At 46.3% G+C, this 15290-nt stretch overlaps 1 protein-coding gene across 3 annotated transcripts in view; it reads left to right on the forward strand.

Moving 5' to 3' along the window:
* The window catches only part of LOC105487511 (1-acylglycerol-3-phosphate O-acyltransferase 4), a 145524-nt gene that overhangs the window by 93805 nt on the left and 36429 nt on the right, over positions 1 to 15290 (forward strand). For all 3 annotated transcript variants that reach the window (XM_071095942.1, XM_011750973.2, XM_071095943.1), the window contains one exon: positions 15116 to 15285. In XM_071095942.1, coding sequence (XP_070952043.1) covers positions 15116 to 15285 — 170 coding nt within the window. The remainder of the gene's footprint in view (positions 1 to 15115; positions 15286 to 15290) is intronic.

Below are 15290 nucleotides of genomic sequence, written 5' to 3' on the forward strand. Positions count from 1 at the left end.
TGGGGTGAGGGGATAGGGTGAGAGGCTGGGATGCAGGGCTGGGGTGAGGGGATAGGATGAGAGGCTGGGATGCAGGGCTGGGGTGAGGGGATAGGGTGAGAGGCTGGGATGCAGGGCTGGGGTGAGGGGATAGGGTGAGAGGCTGGGATGCAGGGCTGGGGTGAGGGGATAGGGTGAGAGGCTAGGATGACGTGCTGGGGCGAGGGGCTGGGCTCTGCTGAGCACTGGTGTCGTCAAGAATCTGCATTGCCCTGCTGCCTGTTCAGAGCAGACAGGTCTGGGTCAAAGATGGGTTGCGGTGCTACTCAAATGTTTTTATTATTTCCCCTCTAAGGAGCCTTTTCAGACACTTTTTTCCCCTAATCATCTCCCATGATGCTTTAATACTGCAGAGAGACTATCATTCATGTGCTGTGGACATATCTGTGCTTTACACGTAAAAGAGTAAGATTTTTGTCCACCCCATACCCCCTCCAAGAACCGGTTTTTGTCCCCTAGGGGGCAAAATCACCCTCTAATATAATCCTGATGGCTTTCAATAGCTTGGCCTTCTTCGACCCTGCGCTTCTAGCCTGAGCGCCATCTGATGGTGTGGACGTGTGAGTGGGAAGAGCAGACACTTGAGAGATTCTGGGATGGGGCAGGCACAGCTGGGATCCCAGTTTGGTGTCACAGAAAGTGCTGAAATCTGGTTGCGGAGATTGCAGTGAGCCGTGATCGCGCCACTGCACTCCAGCCTGGGCACCAGAGCGAGACTGTCTTAAAAAGTTAAAAATAAAAATAAAATACCAACAAATGCCCACAGGAGCTAAGCTCACTTAGTGTTGGGCAGTTAGGAAGCCCGCCCCCTACCCCCACCATGTCTCCATGGCCTGACGCCCAGGGGAGGTTTCCTGGAAGTAGGGGTGTGAACTGAGCCTGGAGGGATGGGGAGGCTTAGAAGAGGGGACAGAGTGGGGACAAGGGAGGAAGTGTAAGTGTGGTACAGCTTGGAGCTAGCTGCCTAGTGCACAAAGGGACTGTTTGGCACCACAACAGAACCTGCAGGCGATGGAGCAGCAGGCAGCCCGTCTCCCTCAGCAATCCCAGGCTGCGTTGAGCACCAGGACACAAGAGAAGCACTGGGCTGTTGAGCACTGTTCCCCTTCACTGCGTTGCTGGGACCCACTTCACACCTGCGTCTAGAACTCTCGGGCTGGAGCTGGGTGGCGCCTTTCTCTTTATTCTGTGCTAATAGTTTCGCTTTGTGTTTTTATTAATTTTTATTAAGAAAAACCAGACCCTCTCGCAGAGCTGATGCCCAGTTCCTCAGGATGATGGCTGGAGAGGGTGCCATTATTTTCCTCCTCCATCTTTACAGATAGGACAGCAGAGGCCTCTCTTCCTTAACTCCCCTTTCTTTCTGTGTATCTACTTCTTTTTCCTATTAGTAACCTCTTAAGCTGAACAGCACAATAGCAAATATAATAAAACCAAGTCTGTTTTGGCTTTATTTATCAGGCACAGAGAGGGTCTGGTGGGTACCCTGTAAGTTGACGACCGACCTCCAGGTGAGGGTGTTGTGAGTGTGAAGGCACCGTCCTGTCTCCTAGCCCCCTTGTGATGCCAGGGGAGAGAGCCGGCCCTCCAGCACCGCTACAGGGAAGAATGACACCACATTCAGGCGCCAGAAACTTAGCAGCTTCGCTTCGGCATTTTGGATGCTTCTAAGGATGAGAGCTTTAATTTTTAACCTAAATTATTATCCGTTAAAAGCTAAATGATAAAAGGTTATTATAAATATGTAATTATACATACTATATTTCATAGCAGTCACCTATGTAATTATATAATTGTTAAAGTTGGACAGAGTTAATGATCATAAGGCCATTTCCTCGTGTAACATGGCGCCCATATCTGCAGCTGTGGGAGGTTCTGACTGTTGGCGTGTGCTTGAACAATGAACTCTGTGCTCCTCAGGGCTTCCATCAGCGGCGTTTGGACTGTGAGGTCTTTCCGACAGGGTCTTCGCCTCCCTGTTTTACTAGAATTCTCCATGGCACTTCTGTTTTACTAGAATTCTCCATGGCACTTCTGTTTTACTAGAATTCTCCATGGCACTTCTGTTTTACTAGAATTCTCCATGGCACTTCTGGAACGGGCTGCAGAGAGGAGCTGGGCCCACCTGGTGGAGCGAGGAGGGAGCAGGAGCCTTGGGGAATGGTGGGGAAGGGAAGCCTAAGACCCCTCTCTACCTGCGTCAGGGAGGAGCTTGCCTGGAGGCTTGAAATATTTTTGGGGTCTCCAGGGAGATAGGGACCCCTGGAATCCTGACCAGAATGCAGCCAGGTCTTGCCACTGCTTAGAGAGGCGTAGAGGCTGAGAACAAGGAGGGCTTTGGGAACAGCAGATTCAGGGCTGCCTAGAAGTGGATTCAGGGCATGCTGCTTAATTTCTTTCCCGTCTTTCTCTGATTTTAAATTATTTTGTTTTGGAGTCAAATAGCCACATGTAACTTTTGGCTCCCTAAAACTTAACTACTGATAGCCTACAGTTGACTAATAGCCTACAGCTGATGGTTATTACCAATAACACACAGTTGATTAACACGTATTTTGTATATGTGTTATATCCGGTATTCTTCCAAAGTAAGCTAGAGAAAAGAAAACATGATTAAACAAATCATCAAAAAGAGAAAATGTATGTACTATTCCTAAGTGGAAGTGGATCATCACAGAGGTCCTCATCCTTGTCTTCATGTTGAGTAGACTGAGAAGGCCCGGAAGAGGGGTTGGTCTTGCTGTCTCAGGGGTGGCAGAGGCAGAAGAAAATCTGTGTATAGGTGGACCAATGAAGTATGAACCCATGTTGTTCAAAGGTCAAATGTAGTAGAAATCAGGAAAAGAAAAATGTACTGGCTGATGCAGGGCGCGTATTCAGTGCTTTAAATATTTTAGCATCGCTCTTCACACCAAACCTTTGAGGTGGGCATTTTAATCTTTATGTCCTGTGTAAGGAACTGACCACAGCTCTGCCTGAGGTCAAGGTGTGATCGTATACTCTGATCTTCCTTTTTCCCTTCTCTAGCCCCCTGCACCGCAATCGTCTTTTGTATAATCATGGCTTTTAGTGTCTTCAGCAACCTTACAGAGTGGTGCTGGGCCCTTGTGTCTGGATTTGGCTCCCAGCCACCCACGTCCTAATTCTGGGGGCGTGGGCTACAACCCACACATGTTGGAAACGAACTCAGTAAACATTATGCCATCATTTTCCTCTGCCATCTTTACAGATAGGACAGCAGGGGCTTCTCTTCCTTAATGTCACTTTCTTTTTGTCTATCCACTTCTTTTTCCTATTAGTAGCCTCTTAAGCTGAACAGCACAATAGCAAATATAATAAAACCAAATCTGTGCCTCTGAATATACCTTTTTATGGCCCGCTGAGTTTTGTTCTTCAGTCGGCCCCTGAAGTAGCAGGCAATGGTTAAATAGCAGGCAGTGGTTAAATAGCAGGCAATGATTTGGGACTTCGCAGAGGTCACCTACTGTGCTTTGCACCCTCTCTGGTCATCACCCTGAGGAACTGGGCACCAGCTCTGTGAGGTTTCCAGGTGGGGTTTGTAGAACAGGCAGCAGCAACTGGTCAGAGCCAGATGTGGCTGGAAGAGCAGAATCCGAGTGTGACTGCTTTGTAGAGAGACAGCATTCACTGAGCCCTCAGGGAGCAGCACAGTCAAAATAACATCTGCAAAATTTGGCAAACTGAAATTTTAAAAATATGACAAAAGTGATCAACCATGGCAAGATGGCTGAATAGGAACAGCTCCAGTCTACAGATGCCAGCATGAGTGATGCAGAAGACGAGTGATTTCTGCATTTCCAACTGAGGTACCAGGTTCATCTCACTGGGGCTTGTCAGACAGTGGGTACAGCCCATGCAAGTGTGAGCCGAAGCAGGGCGGGGCATCACCTCACCTGGGAAGTGCAAGGGGCCAGGGAATTCCCTTTCCTAGCCAAGGGAAGCCGTAATAGACGGTACCTGGAAAATTAGGACACTCCCACCCTAATACTGCACTTTTCCAATGGTCTTAGCAAATGGCACACCAGGAGATTGTATCCCGTGCCTGGCTCAGAGGGTCCCACGCCCACTGAGCCTTGCTCACTGGGAGCACAGCAGTCTGAGATCAAACTGCAAGGTGGCAGTGAGGCTGGGGTAGGGGTGTCCACCATTGCTGAGGCTTGAGTAGGTAAACAAAGCGGCCTAGAAGCTCGAACTGGGTGGAGCCCACCACAGCTCAAGGAGGCCTGCCTGCCTCTGTAGACTCCACCTCTGGGGCAGGGCATAGCTGAACAAAAGGCAGCAGAAACTTCTGCAGACTTAAACGTCCCTGTCTGACAGCTTTGAAGAGAGTAGTGGTTCTCCCAGCATGGAGTTTGAGATCTGAGAATGGACACACTGCCTCCTCAAGTGGGTCCCTGACCCCTGAGTAGCCTAACTGGAAGCCACCTCCCAATAGGGACCATCTAACACCTCATACAGGCGGGTGCCCCTCTGAGATGAAGCTTTCAGAGGAAGGATCAGGCAGCAACATTTGCTGTTCTGCAATATTTGCTGTTCTGCAGCCTCCACTGGTGATACCCAGGCAAACAGGGACTGGAGGGGACCTCCAGCAGACTCCAACAGACCTGCAGCCGAGGGTCCTGACTGTTAGAAGGAAAACTAACAAACAGAAAGGACATCCACACCAAACCCCATCTGTACATCACCATCATCAAAGCCCAAAAGTAGGTAAAACCACAAAGATGGGGAGAAACCAGATTAGAAAAGCTGAAAATTCTAAAAATCAGAGCACCTCTTCTCCTCCAAAGGAACACAGCTCTTCACCAGCAATGGAACAAAGCTGGACGGAGAATAACTTTGACGAGTTGAGAGAAGAAGTCTTCAGATGATTGGCAATAACAAACTTCTCGAGCTAAAGGAGGATGCTCAAACCCATCGCAAGGAAGCTAAAAACCTTGAAAAAAGATTAGACGAATGGCTGACTGGAATAAACAGCATAGAAAAGACCTTAAATGACCTGATGGAGCTGAAAACCATGGCACGAGAACTATATGACGCATGCACAAGCTTCAGTAGCCGATTCGATCAAGTGGAAGAAAGGGTATCAGTGATTGAAGATCAAATGAATGAAATGAAGTGAGAAGAAAAGTTCAGAGAAAAAAAGAGTAAAAAGAAGGTTTTTCAGTTTTCATGTACCCAGTCCTGAATGACTACTGGGTACATAACAAAATGAAGACAGAAATAAAGATGTTCTTTGAAACCAATGAGAACAAAGACACAACATACCAGAATCTCTGGACACATTTGAAGCAGTGTGTAAAGGGAAATTTATAGCGCTAAATGCCCACAAGAGAAAGCAGGAAAGATCTAAAACTGACACCCAAACATCACAATTAAAAGAACTAGAGAAGCAAGAGCAAACGCATTCAAAGGCTAGCAGAAGGCAAGAAATAACTAAGATCAGAGCAGAACTGAAGGGGATAGAGACACAAAAAACCCTTCAAAAAATCAGTGAATCCAAGAGCTGGTTTTTTTGAAAAGATCAACAAAATTGATAGACTGCTAGCAAGACTAATAAAGAAGGAAGGAGAGAAGAATCAAACAGACGCAATAAAAAATGATAAAAGGGATCTCACCACTGATCCCACAGAAATACAAACTACCACCAGAGAATACTATAAATACCTCTATGCAAATAAACTAGAAAATCTAGAAGAAATGAATAAATTCCTGGACACATACACCCTCCCAAGACTAAACCAGGAAGAAGATGAATCCCTGAATAGACCAATAACAGGCTCTGAAATTGAGGCAATAATTAATGGTCTACCAACCAAAAAAAGTCCAGGACCAGACAGATTCATAGCCGAATTCTACCAGAGGTACAAAGAGGAGCTGGTACCATTCCTTCTGAAACTATTACAATAAATAGAAAAAGAGAGAATCCTCCCTAACTCATTTTATGTGGCCAGCATCACCGTGATACCAAAGCCTGGCAGAGACAAAACAAAAAAAGAGAATTTTAGACCAGTATCCTTGAATATCAATGCAAAAATCCTAAATAAAATACTGGCAAACCAAATCCAGCAGCAATCAAAAAGCTTATCCACCACGATCAAGTTGGCTTCATCCCTGGGATGCAAGACTGGTTCAACATGTTCAAATCAATAAATGTAATCCAGCATATAAACAGAACCAAAGACAAAAACCACATGATCATCTCAATAGATGCAGAAAAGGCCTTCGACAAAAGTCAACAGCCCTTCATGCTAAAAACTCTCAATAAACTAGGTATTGATGGGATGTATATCAAACTAATAAGAGTTATTTATTTATGACAAACCCACAGCCAATATCATACTGAATGGGCAAAAACTGGAAGCATTCCCTTTGAAAACTGGCACAAGACAAGGATGCCGTCTCTCACCACTCCTATTCAAGATAGTGTTGGAAGTTCTGGCCAGGGCAATCAGGCAAGAGAAAGAAATAAAGCATATTCAGTTAGGAAAAGAAGAAGTCACATTGTCCCTGTTTGCAGATGACATGATTGTATATTTAGAAAACCCCATCATCTCAGCCCGAAACCTCCTTAAGCTAATAAACAACTTCAGCAAAGTCTCAGGATACAAAATCAATGTGCAAAAATCACAAGCATTCTTATACACCAGTAACAGACAAACAGAGAGCCAAATCATGAAGGAACTCCTAAATCATGAGTGAACAATTGCTTCAAAGAGAATGAAATACCTAGGAATCCAACTTACAAGGGATGTGAAGGACCTCTTCAAGGAGAACTACAAACCACTGCTCAACGAAATAAAAGAGGACACAAACAAATGGAAGAACATTCCATGCTCATGGATCGGAAGAATCAATACCATGAAAATGGCCATACTGCCCAAGGTAATTTAGATTCAATGCCATCCCCATCAAGCTACCAATGACTTTCTTCACGGAATTGGAAAAAACTACTTTAAAGTTCATATGGAACCAAAAAAGAGCCCACATTGCCAAGACAATCCTAAGCCAAAAGAACAAAGCTGGAGGCATCATGCTACCTGACTTCAAACTATACTACAAGGCTACAGTAACCAAAACAGCATGATACTGGTACCAAAACAGAGATATAGACCAATGGAACAGAACAGAGCCCTCAGAAATAATACCACACATCTACAACCATCTGATCTTTGACAAAGCTGACAAAAACAAGAAATGGGGAAGGGATTCCCTATTTAATAAATGGTGCTGGGAAAACTGGCTAGCCATATGTAGAAAGGTGAAACTGGATCCCTTCCTTACACCTTATACAAAAATTAATTCAAGATGTATTAAAGACTTAAATGTTAGACCTAAAACCATAAAAACCCTAGAAGAAAACCTAGGCAATACCATTCAGGACATAGGCATGGGCAAGGACTTCATGACTAAAACACCAAAAGCAATGGCAACAAAAGCCAAAATTGACAAATGGGATCTAATTAAAGAACTTCTGCACAGCAAAAGAAACTACCATCAGAGTAAACAGGCAACCTGCAGAATAGGAGAAAAATTTTACAATCTACCCATCTGACAAAGGGCTAATATCCAGAATCTACAAAGAACTTAAACAAATATACAAGAAAAAATCAAACCACCACATCAAAAAGTGGGCAAAGGATATGAATACACACTTCTCAAAAGAAGACATTTATGCAGCCAATAGACACATGAAAAAATGCTCATCATCACTGGCCATCAGAGAAATGCAAATCAAAACCACAATGAGATACCATCTCACACCAGTTAGAATGGCGATCATGAAAAAGTCAGGAAACAACAGGTGCTGGAGAGGATGTGGAGAAACAGGAACACTTTTACACTGTTGGTGGGACTGTAAACTAGTTCAACCATTGTGGAAGACAGTGTGGCAATTCCTCAAGGATCTAGAACTAGAAATACCATTTGACCCCGCCATCCCATTACTGGGTATATACCCAAAGGATTAAAAATCATGCCGCTATAAAGACACATGCACACATATATTTATTGCAGCACTATTCACAATAGCAAAGACTTGGAACCAACCCAAATGTCCATCAGTGACAGAATGGATTAAGAAAATGTGGCACATATACACCATGGAATACTATGCAGCCATGAAAAAGGATGAGTTCATCTCCTTTGTAGGTGTGTGGATGAAGCTGTAAACCATCATTCTGAGCAAACTGTCGCAAGGACAGAAAACCAAACACCTCATGTTCTCACTCATAGGTGGGAATTGAACAATGAGATCACTTGGACACAGGGTGGGGAACATCACACATCGGGGCCTGTCATAGGGTGGGGGGAGTGGGGAGCGGGGAGGGATAGCGTTAGGAGATATACCTAATGTAAATGATGAGTTGATGGGTGCAGCACACCAATATGGCACATCTATACGTATGTAACAAACCTGCATGTTGTGCACATGTACCCTAGAACTTAAAGTATAATAATAATAAAAAACAATAAAAATAATAAAAATATGACAAAAGTTTCAAAAATTGCCATAGATATTGAAGAAGCCCTGGCTGCATGTCTGCAGGTGGCAGGCTTCCCTTTCTGTCCTGTGGCCTTTCTGTCCAGCTGGCCTTTCCCAGGTGGCCGTCCTGGCTAGGGACAGGCTTCCTTGATGGCCCTGGCTCCCTGGGATTCCCTGCAGTGTGTGCACCTTGGGGTGCCCTCTACACACTGCAGTCAGTCCCACAGTCTGTGTGTATCCCAGACCTGGATGGAGTGCCCCCTGTGCTTGGCAGTTGTGGAGATCACTGCCGTGAGTGGATGTGTCCGTGGTTGGGCCACGCATTTCACTCACTCTAAAGGGCAAGACCCAGAATCTCCAGATCCTGGGATCTCTGCTGACCATGTCCTTCCTCCTCGCGCTTCTCCCACAGAGGGTTCCTCTTAGTGCATGTCATTTACAGCTTCTGGGCTTTTCTGTAGGAGGTCATAAGCCCTTCCCTCTTTCCTCTTCTCCTGCTTTTATTGTGATTTGATGCATTGTTTTCATTCCCAGATATACTATGTTTCAATTAACTACCAAATGGCTCCAATTCTTATTATGTTAAAGCCTTGGTTGCTTTTTCTGGTTCTTTAATGTGTGTTAGTTTGGATGCCTAGACAAGAAGGTAAATGTTTCGGGTTGCTGTGTTCTGAATGTGTTCCCCAGAGTTCATGTGTTGGAATCTTTTGTTTTTTGTTTGTTTGTTTTTTGTTTTTTGTTTTTGAGACAGAGTCTTGCTGTGTCGCCCAGGCTGGAGTGCAATGGCGCGATCTTGGCTCACTGCAAGCTCTGCCTCCCGGGTTCACGCCATTCTCCTGCCTCAGCCTCCTGTGTAGCTGGGACTAAAGGCGCCCGCCACCACGCCCGGCTAATTTTTTTTTTTTTTTTTTTTTAATAGAGACGGGATTTCACTGTGTTAACCAAGATAGTCTCGATCTTCTGACCTCGTGATCCGCCCACCTTGGCCTTCCAAAGTGCTGGGATTACAGGAGTGAGCCACCATGCCCAGCCAGAAACTTAATTCCCAATGAAACAGTGTTGAGATGAGGGGCGTTTAAGAGGTGATTAGGTCATGAGGGCTTTGCCCTTGTTAATGCCGTTATTGCGGGAGTGGGTCAGTTATTCAGAGAGTGAGTTCCTGCTAAGAGGATGAGTTCAGTTCCTTTCCCTTATTTCTCTCACTTGAGTACATGCTTGCTTGCCCTTCTGCCTTCTGCCTTCCCCTATGGGATGACACAGCAAGAAGGACCATGCCAGATGCAGCCCTCTTGACCTTGGACTTCCCAGCCTCCAGAACTATAAGAAATAAATCTCTGTTCTTTATAAATTACCCAGTCTCAACTATCCTGTTACAGCAGCATAAAATGGACTAAGACAAAGAGCAAATATCTTTGCTTCTCTTAGATTTGCCCTGGTAGAGCTTCTGGCTTTGTAACGCTAGTTACAGGATTGCAACCTGAAGCTCTCAATAAGTCATTTTCCTTTAACTAAACAACAGAAAGTCCTGCTTTCTTACAGTCCTCTCTGCTGTGTAGCACCTGCTCATAGCTCCTGGTCAGGATGGATTGCCCAGGTGCCCATTGGTAACTTTCCAAGTTAAATTGGAGGTTCTAAATAATATGTCCTTTGAAAGAAAGTGACACTGGCTGGGCGCGGTGGCTCAAGCCTATAATCCCAGCACTTTGGGAGGCCGAGATGAGCGGATCATGAGGTCAGGAGATCAAGACCATCTGGGCTAACACGGTGAAACCCCGTCTCTACTAAAAAATACAAAAAAACTAGCCGGGCGAGGTGGCGGGCACCTGTAGTCCCAGCTACTCGGGAGGCTGAGGCAGGAGAATGGCGTAAACCCGGGAGGCAGAGCTTGCAGTGAGCCAAGATCTGGCCACTACACTCTAGCCTGGGCAACAGAGCGAGACTCCATCTCAAAAAAAAAACAAACAAACAAAAAAAAAGAAAGTGACACTGCCCTTTCCATGGAGTGAGCGTACAGGGACAGAATCTTGTGCAAAGAGAACGAGGCAGAGAATTCCAAGATCCGCAGCCACTGAACTGATGGTGAAAGTGGAAGGACAGGCTGAACGTGCTTGAAATGCTGCATGCCCTGAGCCCTGAGCAGTTAGAAAGCCCCGGCATTTGATGCATGATGGTAAAAAGAGGCGTCTAATTTGAGTGACAGACCTCCCACCTCAAATGGAAGCAGTTCCTGTAGGGCTCTTCAGCACGAGAAGCGGCTGCCAGGTGGAGCTGGTTGTGTGGCTGTAGAGACAACGCTCTGGCTGATGGCATTGAAAGCAACCGCACAGGAGAGGAAATGAAACCCAAATTCATGGAGATATTTGTAAGTTTTATGCAGTATATTTACATAAGAACATCCAACTAAAACATCAGCTGGTAAGCCATTCAACTAAAGGCAAAGCTTTTTTGAGTATGTGTGTGTGTGCGCGCGCACATGCACGCACATGTGTATAAATGCCTAGGGAAAAAAAAACTATAAGACTATTTTCCAAACTGTTCATAATGGTTAACTTTGGAGAAGGGAGGGAGGGCGGGGAGGTAAAGAGGAAGCGTCTCTCAGTCAGGGTTCAATAAGAGAAGCAAAACCACTGGGAGATAATGTGGACATCATCTCACTGGCCTTATTCAGCTGTAGGGGCTTGTTTAGCAGTCTCTGTAGGGCAGTTTTATCTGCATGTGGTACTGGAGCTTGCAGTCCACAGGGCAGGCAGTCAGGAAGGGGCGATGGATAGAAAGTGGGAGAGATCAAGATGTTGGAACACCAAGCACGAGCGGAGCCCCATGAGAATGGGCTAAAACTTGCATCAGTTCTTTTGCATCTGGCGTTGATGGTGTGGATGTCCTGAAGAAGCTGGGATCTTCATCACAGAGCAAAACACAAGCACCTGGCCTGGGATTCAGAGAAGCTGGTGGGGGATCCAGGGGAAGGAGGAGAAGTAGCAGGCCTAGCTGCTGCTTTGCACTGAAGACATGAATCAGCAGATCAGTAAAAACATGCATGACCTACAGAACGGTGCTATTTCCTTTCCACCTTCCAAACCTCCCAAGAGTGTCTCTTGTGGTGGCCCCTAACCAGAAATATCCAAGAAAGGGAAGTCTGGGAAATGTAGTCCAGGCCAGCTTAATCAACACATCCCAAAGCTATTTAGAGGAATTTTATATTTTCTTGTACATCCTTCTGGGTGGTTTGAATCATTTTACAATGTGACTGTATAAATGTGTTTCTGTGAATTAAAAAAAAAAAGTGAAATCATTTGATTAAAAAAAAAAAAATACGTGGGCCAGGTGTGGTGGCTCATGCCTGTAATCCCAGCACTTTGGGAGGCCAAGGTGGAAGGATTGCTTGAGCCCAGGAGGTTGAGGCTGCGGTGAGCTGTGTATGATTGGGCCACTGCACTCAAGCCTGGGTGACAGAGTGACACACCAGCTCAAAAAAAAGGAAAAAAGAAAGAAGGGGAATAAAACTCTTCTATCCAATGAGGTTCAGAGTTTAGTTGTCTAGTGAACAGCCTACTGAGATGAGTGGGAAATTTAGTCTTCCCCCACCTGGTCCCAGCACTATCCCCTCTCACTGTGCTGATGTAGTCACCCCCCTAGCTGGCCTCCCTGTTCCAGTCTGTTCCTGTTTCAGTCAGAGTGATTTTTTTTTTCAAATGCAAATTGGATGTTGGTGTGTGTCTATTTAAATTGGATGTTGGTGTGTGTGCTCCAGTGGTTTTTATATTGCCTTTAGAATGAAATCATAAATCATAACTCTTTACTCTGGGAACCCAAAAGTCTCTGCGATGCTCTTACTCTGGGTTTCTCTCCATCTGCCTCTGTCTCTTCCCCACCCTTCCTCTCCCCTTCAGTGGTCACAGAGCCTTTGTGTGTGATAAAATTATCATGCATATAATAGTAATTACAAAGCTATCCATTTATGGATTGCCTACTATGCCCAGTGTTGTGCTAGGTGCCTTGAGTTCATGCTTTTATTTAATATCCACAGCTTCTCTAACGGCGTTTACCTGTCCCTATTTTACAGAGAAGGGGGACGCTGAGAAGCCTGCCTGAAGTCTCACGGGTAGTAAGTGGCTCCACCAGGGTCGGAGCCTGGATGTGTCTGCCTCCCAAATCCATGAGGACAATATTCAGCAGCCATCCTATTAGCAGGCCTTTCTCCTTTCCCTGTCACGTTGTTTTGCGGTTGTGTAGCTGTCTTTTCCCTGGACAGTAAGCTGGAGGGGGGCCAGGATCTGATCTGAATGTTTGGTCATCTCCTGAACCTCACAGAGTGCTTGCGCGCATTAGGTAATCACGCGGCATTTGTCGAAAGCATCCATGTGCCAGGCACTTGCTGAGTCTTGGAGTTGAGGCTAAGGTCAGGGCGGACCAAACAGTACAGTTGCTGTCTCGTGGTGCCTGTGCTCTGTAGTAGGGGAGGTAGCCTCATGCTGTAGTTACAGCTGTGGTAGGGCTGTGGAGGGTGCTGGGGAACATGTGAGTGGGGTAGGGGGCGGTGAGAGTGGCCTTGGCAGGAAGGAGTCCCACAGAGAGGCATTTGGCCTGTGACACGTAGGAAATGGGAGTCTCTTGGAAGCATCAGCTTTGTCTCCCTGACTCCCTGTGGAGTTGTGCTTTGGCACTTGTCTGTGTTCCTTGGCCAGTAATGGAATAGATTGATCCTTCCCATCCTTGCACTTAGAAAAACTCAGCCCAGCGCTACAGCCATCTTTGTACCCCATGGTAACAAATTGTCCCTCCATCCCTTTGTCAGGCTGCCCTGCCAGGCTGCATATTGTTACCCTAGCTCCCCCTCCCCACTCCTGCCGCCACAACCGACTCCCGGGACGCGTCACTGTTCCTTGACTTGTGCTTCTGGTTCCACCAATGCCGTGGCCTGGTGGAACAACTGAATGAGAGCTTGATATTTTCTCAGTTCCTAGAAATAGGTAGACACTTTTTATTGTTCACTTCTGGAGAAGGAAGGGGAGTAGTTTTATTCATTTTTAAGGAGACTGATAGCTTCAGTTTGCTGGGAACTTACAATGTGCTCTACACTGAGCACACACTATGTGTTATGCACTTTATGCTCACAAAACGCTTTGGGGCAACCCCATTCCAAAGGTTAAGACACTGTGGTGTTATGAGGTTAATTTGTCCAAAGTCCCACAGTGCTCACTGCATAAAAACTGGACTGTGATGCCTTCTAGAGGGCTCTGGTGTTCCACATCAAGCCTCCAGCCTCCAACCTGGAGGAGAAAAGTTTCCGATGACAGCCACTTGAGCTACGATACTAGGCTTACCGTTGGAGTCAAGGCCAAATGCACCTGCCTGTAGGGTGAGGATGGGGTGGGGAGGGAATGGGTCCTCTGCTGCATGTATGTTTCACTAACTGGTGATTTAAAAAGGGGGGCACATGGCCCAGTACGGTGGCTCACGCCTGTAATCCCAGCACTTTGGGAGGCTGAGGTGGGAGGATTGCTTGAACCCATTGCTTGAACCCAGGAGTCTACCCAGTAGGCAGCATGGCAAAACTGCATCTCTACAAAAAGTACAAAAAAAAAAAAATCAGCTGGGCCTGGTGGAGCACACCTGTAGTCCCAGCTACTCAGGAGGCTGAGGTAGGAGGATCACTTGAGCCTGGGAGGCTGAGGCTGCAGTGAGCCGTGATCACACTACTACACTCCAGCCTAGGGCAAGACCCCGTCTCAAAAAATAAAAATAAAAAAAACAGGGAGGAGGCACAACCCTCGCAGAGCACGCAGGCGCCCACCCCCTACTGAACACCATCAACTGTAAGAGCCCATTTTGAAGTCTGTCACTCACATTCAGCTGTTTTTCTGGAAAATTTCTACCATGGATGGCTTTTCCTGAGCCTGCCAGATTGAGAATAGGTCCCCGGGATGGGAGGCATCACTGAAGAAGAAGCTGCAAGTGGTCGTCATTGCCTGAAAACAGAATCTGTTTCTTTACACAAGCCCCTACAAAGACTATTTTGACAGTTCTCTTCAGACCTGTGGTGGGCTGACTCTCACTCCCTCTGCCCTGCAGGTGCTGGGCTCCTGCGGCTGGATCTACCGTTCTCCATTCTTTCCCTGCCCTCAAGTGTCAGAAATGGGAGAGGAAAGTTGGGTATTTAATATTCTTTGATGGAGTTTATAAGTATCCCAATTAGTGATTTTCCAGCATATTAAGAATTCTGTGCCTCATCTCACGCTGCCTTTCAGAGTTCTGTAAACACAAGGGCATGAATTCTTGACGGATTCTGGCTTTCTGATGTATTTTCCCCCAAGGTACTTAATCAAGGAATGTAAGTCATTTACCTTCTCCAGGCATCCTCCTCTTCTTCCCTGGAGAATGTTGTGAAGTCTTTCTCGTTTTTCCTTCCACTCTGAACCCTTTCAAGGACCAAGGTCTATGCTGCAATGATGCAGAACTTTGCCCCTAGAAGTTGCTTTCTCCCCTAGCTGGGAGGGCAGAGCCCTGCTTTCAGTAGGGCTCCCAGGACAAGGCTGTGTGTAGTAAACGTCTGTCTGTTGTGGTTTGTTCCAGAGCTGGTGATGCTGCTGGAGTGGTGGTCGGGCACGGAATGCACCATCTTCACGGACCCGCGCGCCTACCCCAAGTATGGGAAGGAAAATGCCATCGTGGTTCTCAACCACAAGTTTGAAATTGACTTTCTCTGTGGCTGGAGCCTGTCCGAACGCTTTGGGCTCTTAGGGGTAAG

The sequence above is a fragment of the Macaca nemestrina genome, chromosome 5, assembly GCF_043159975.1.
Source record: "Macaca nemestrina isolate mMacNem1 chromosome 5, mMacNem.hap1, whole genome shotgun sequence".
Taxonomy (NCBI): Eukaryota; Metazoa; Chordata; class Mammalia; order Primates; family Cercopithecidae; genus Macaca; species Macaca nemestrina.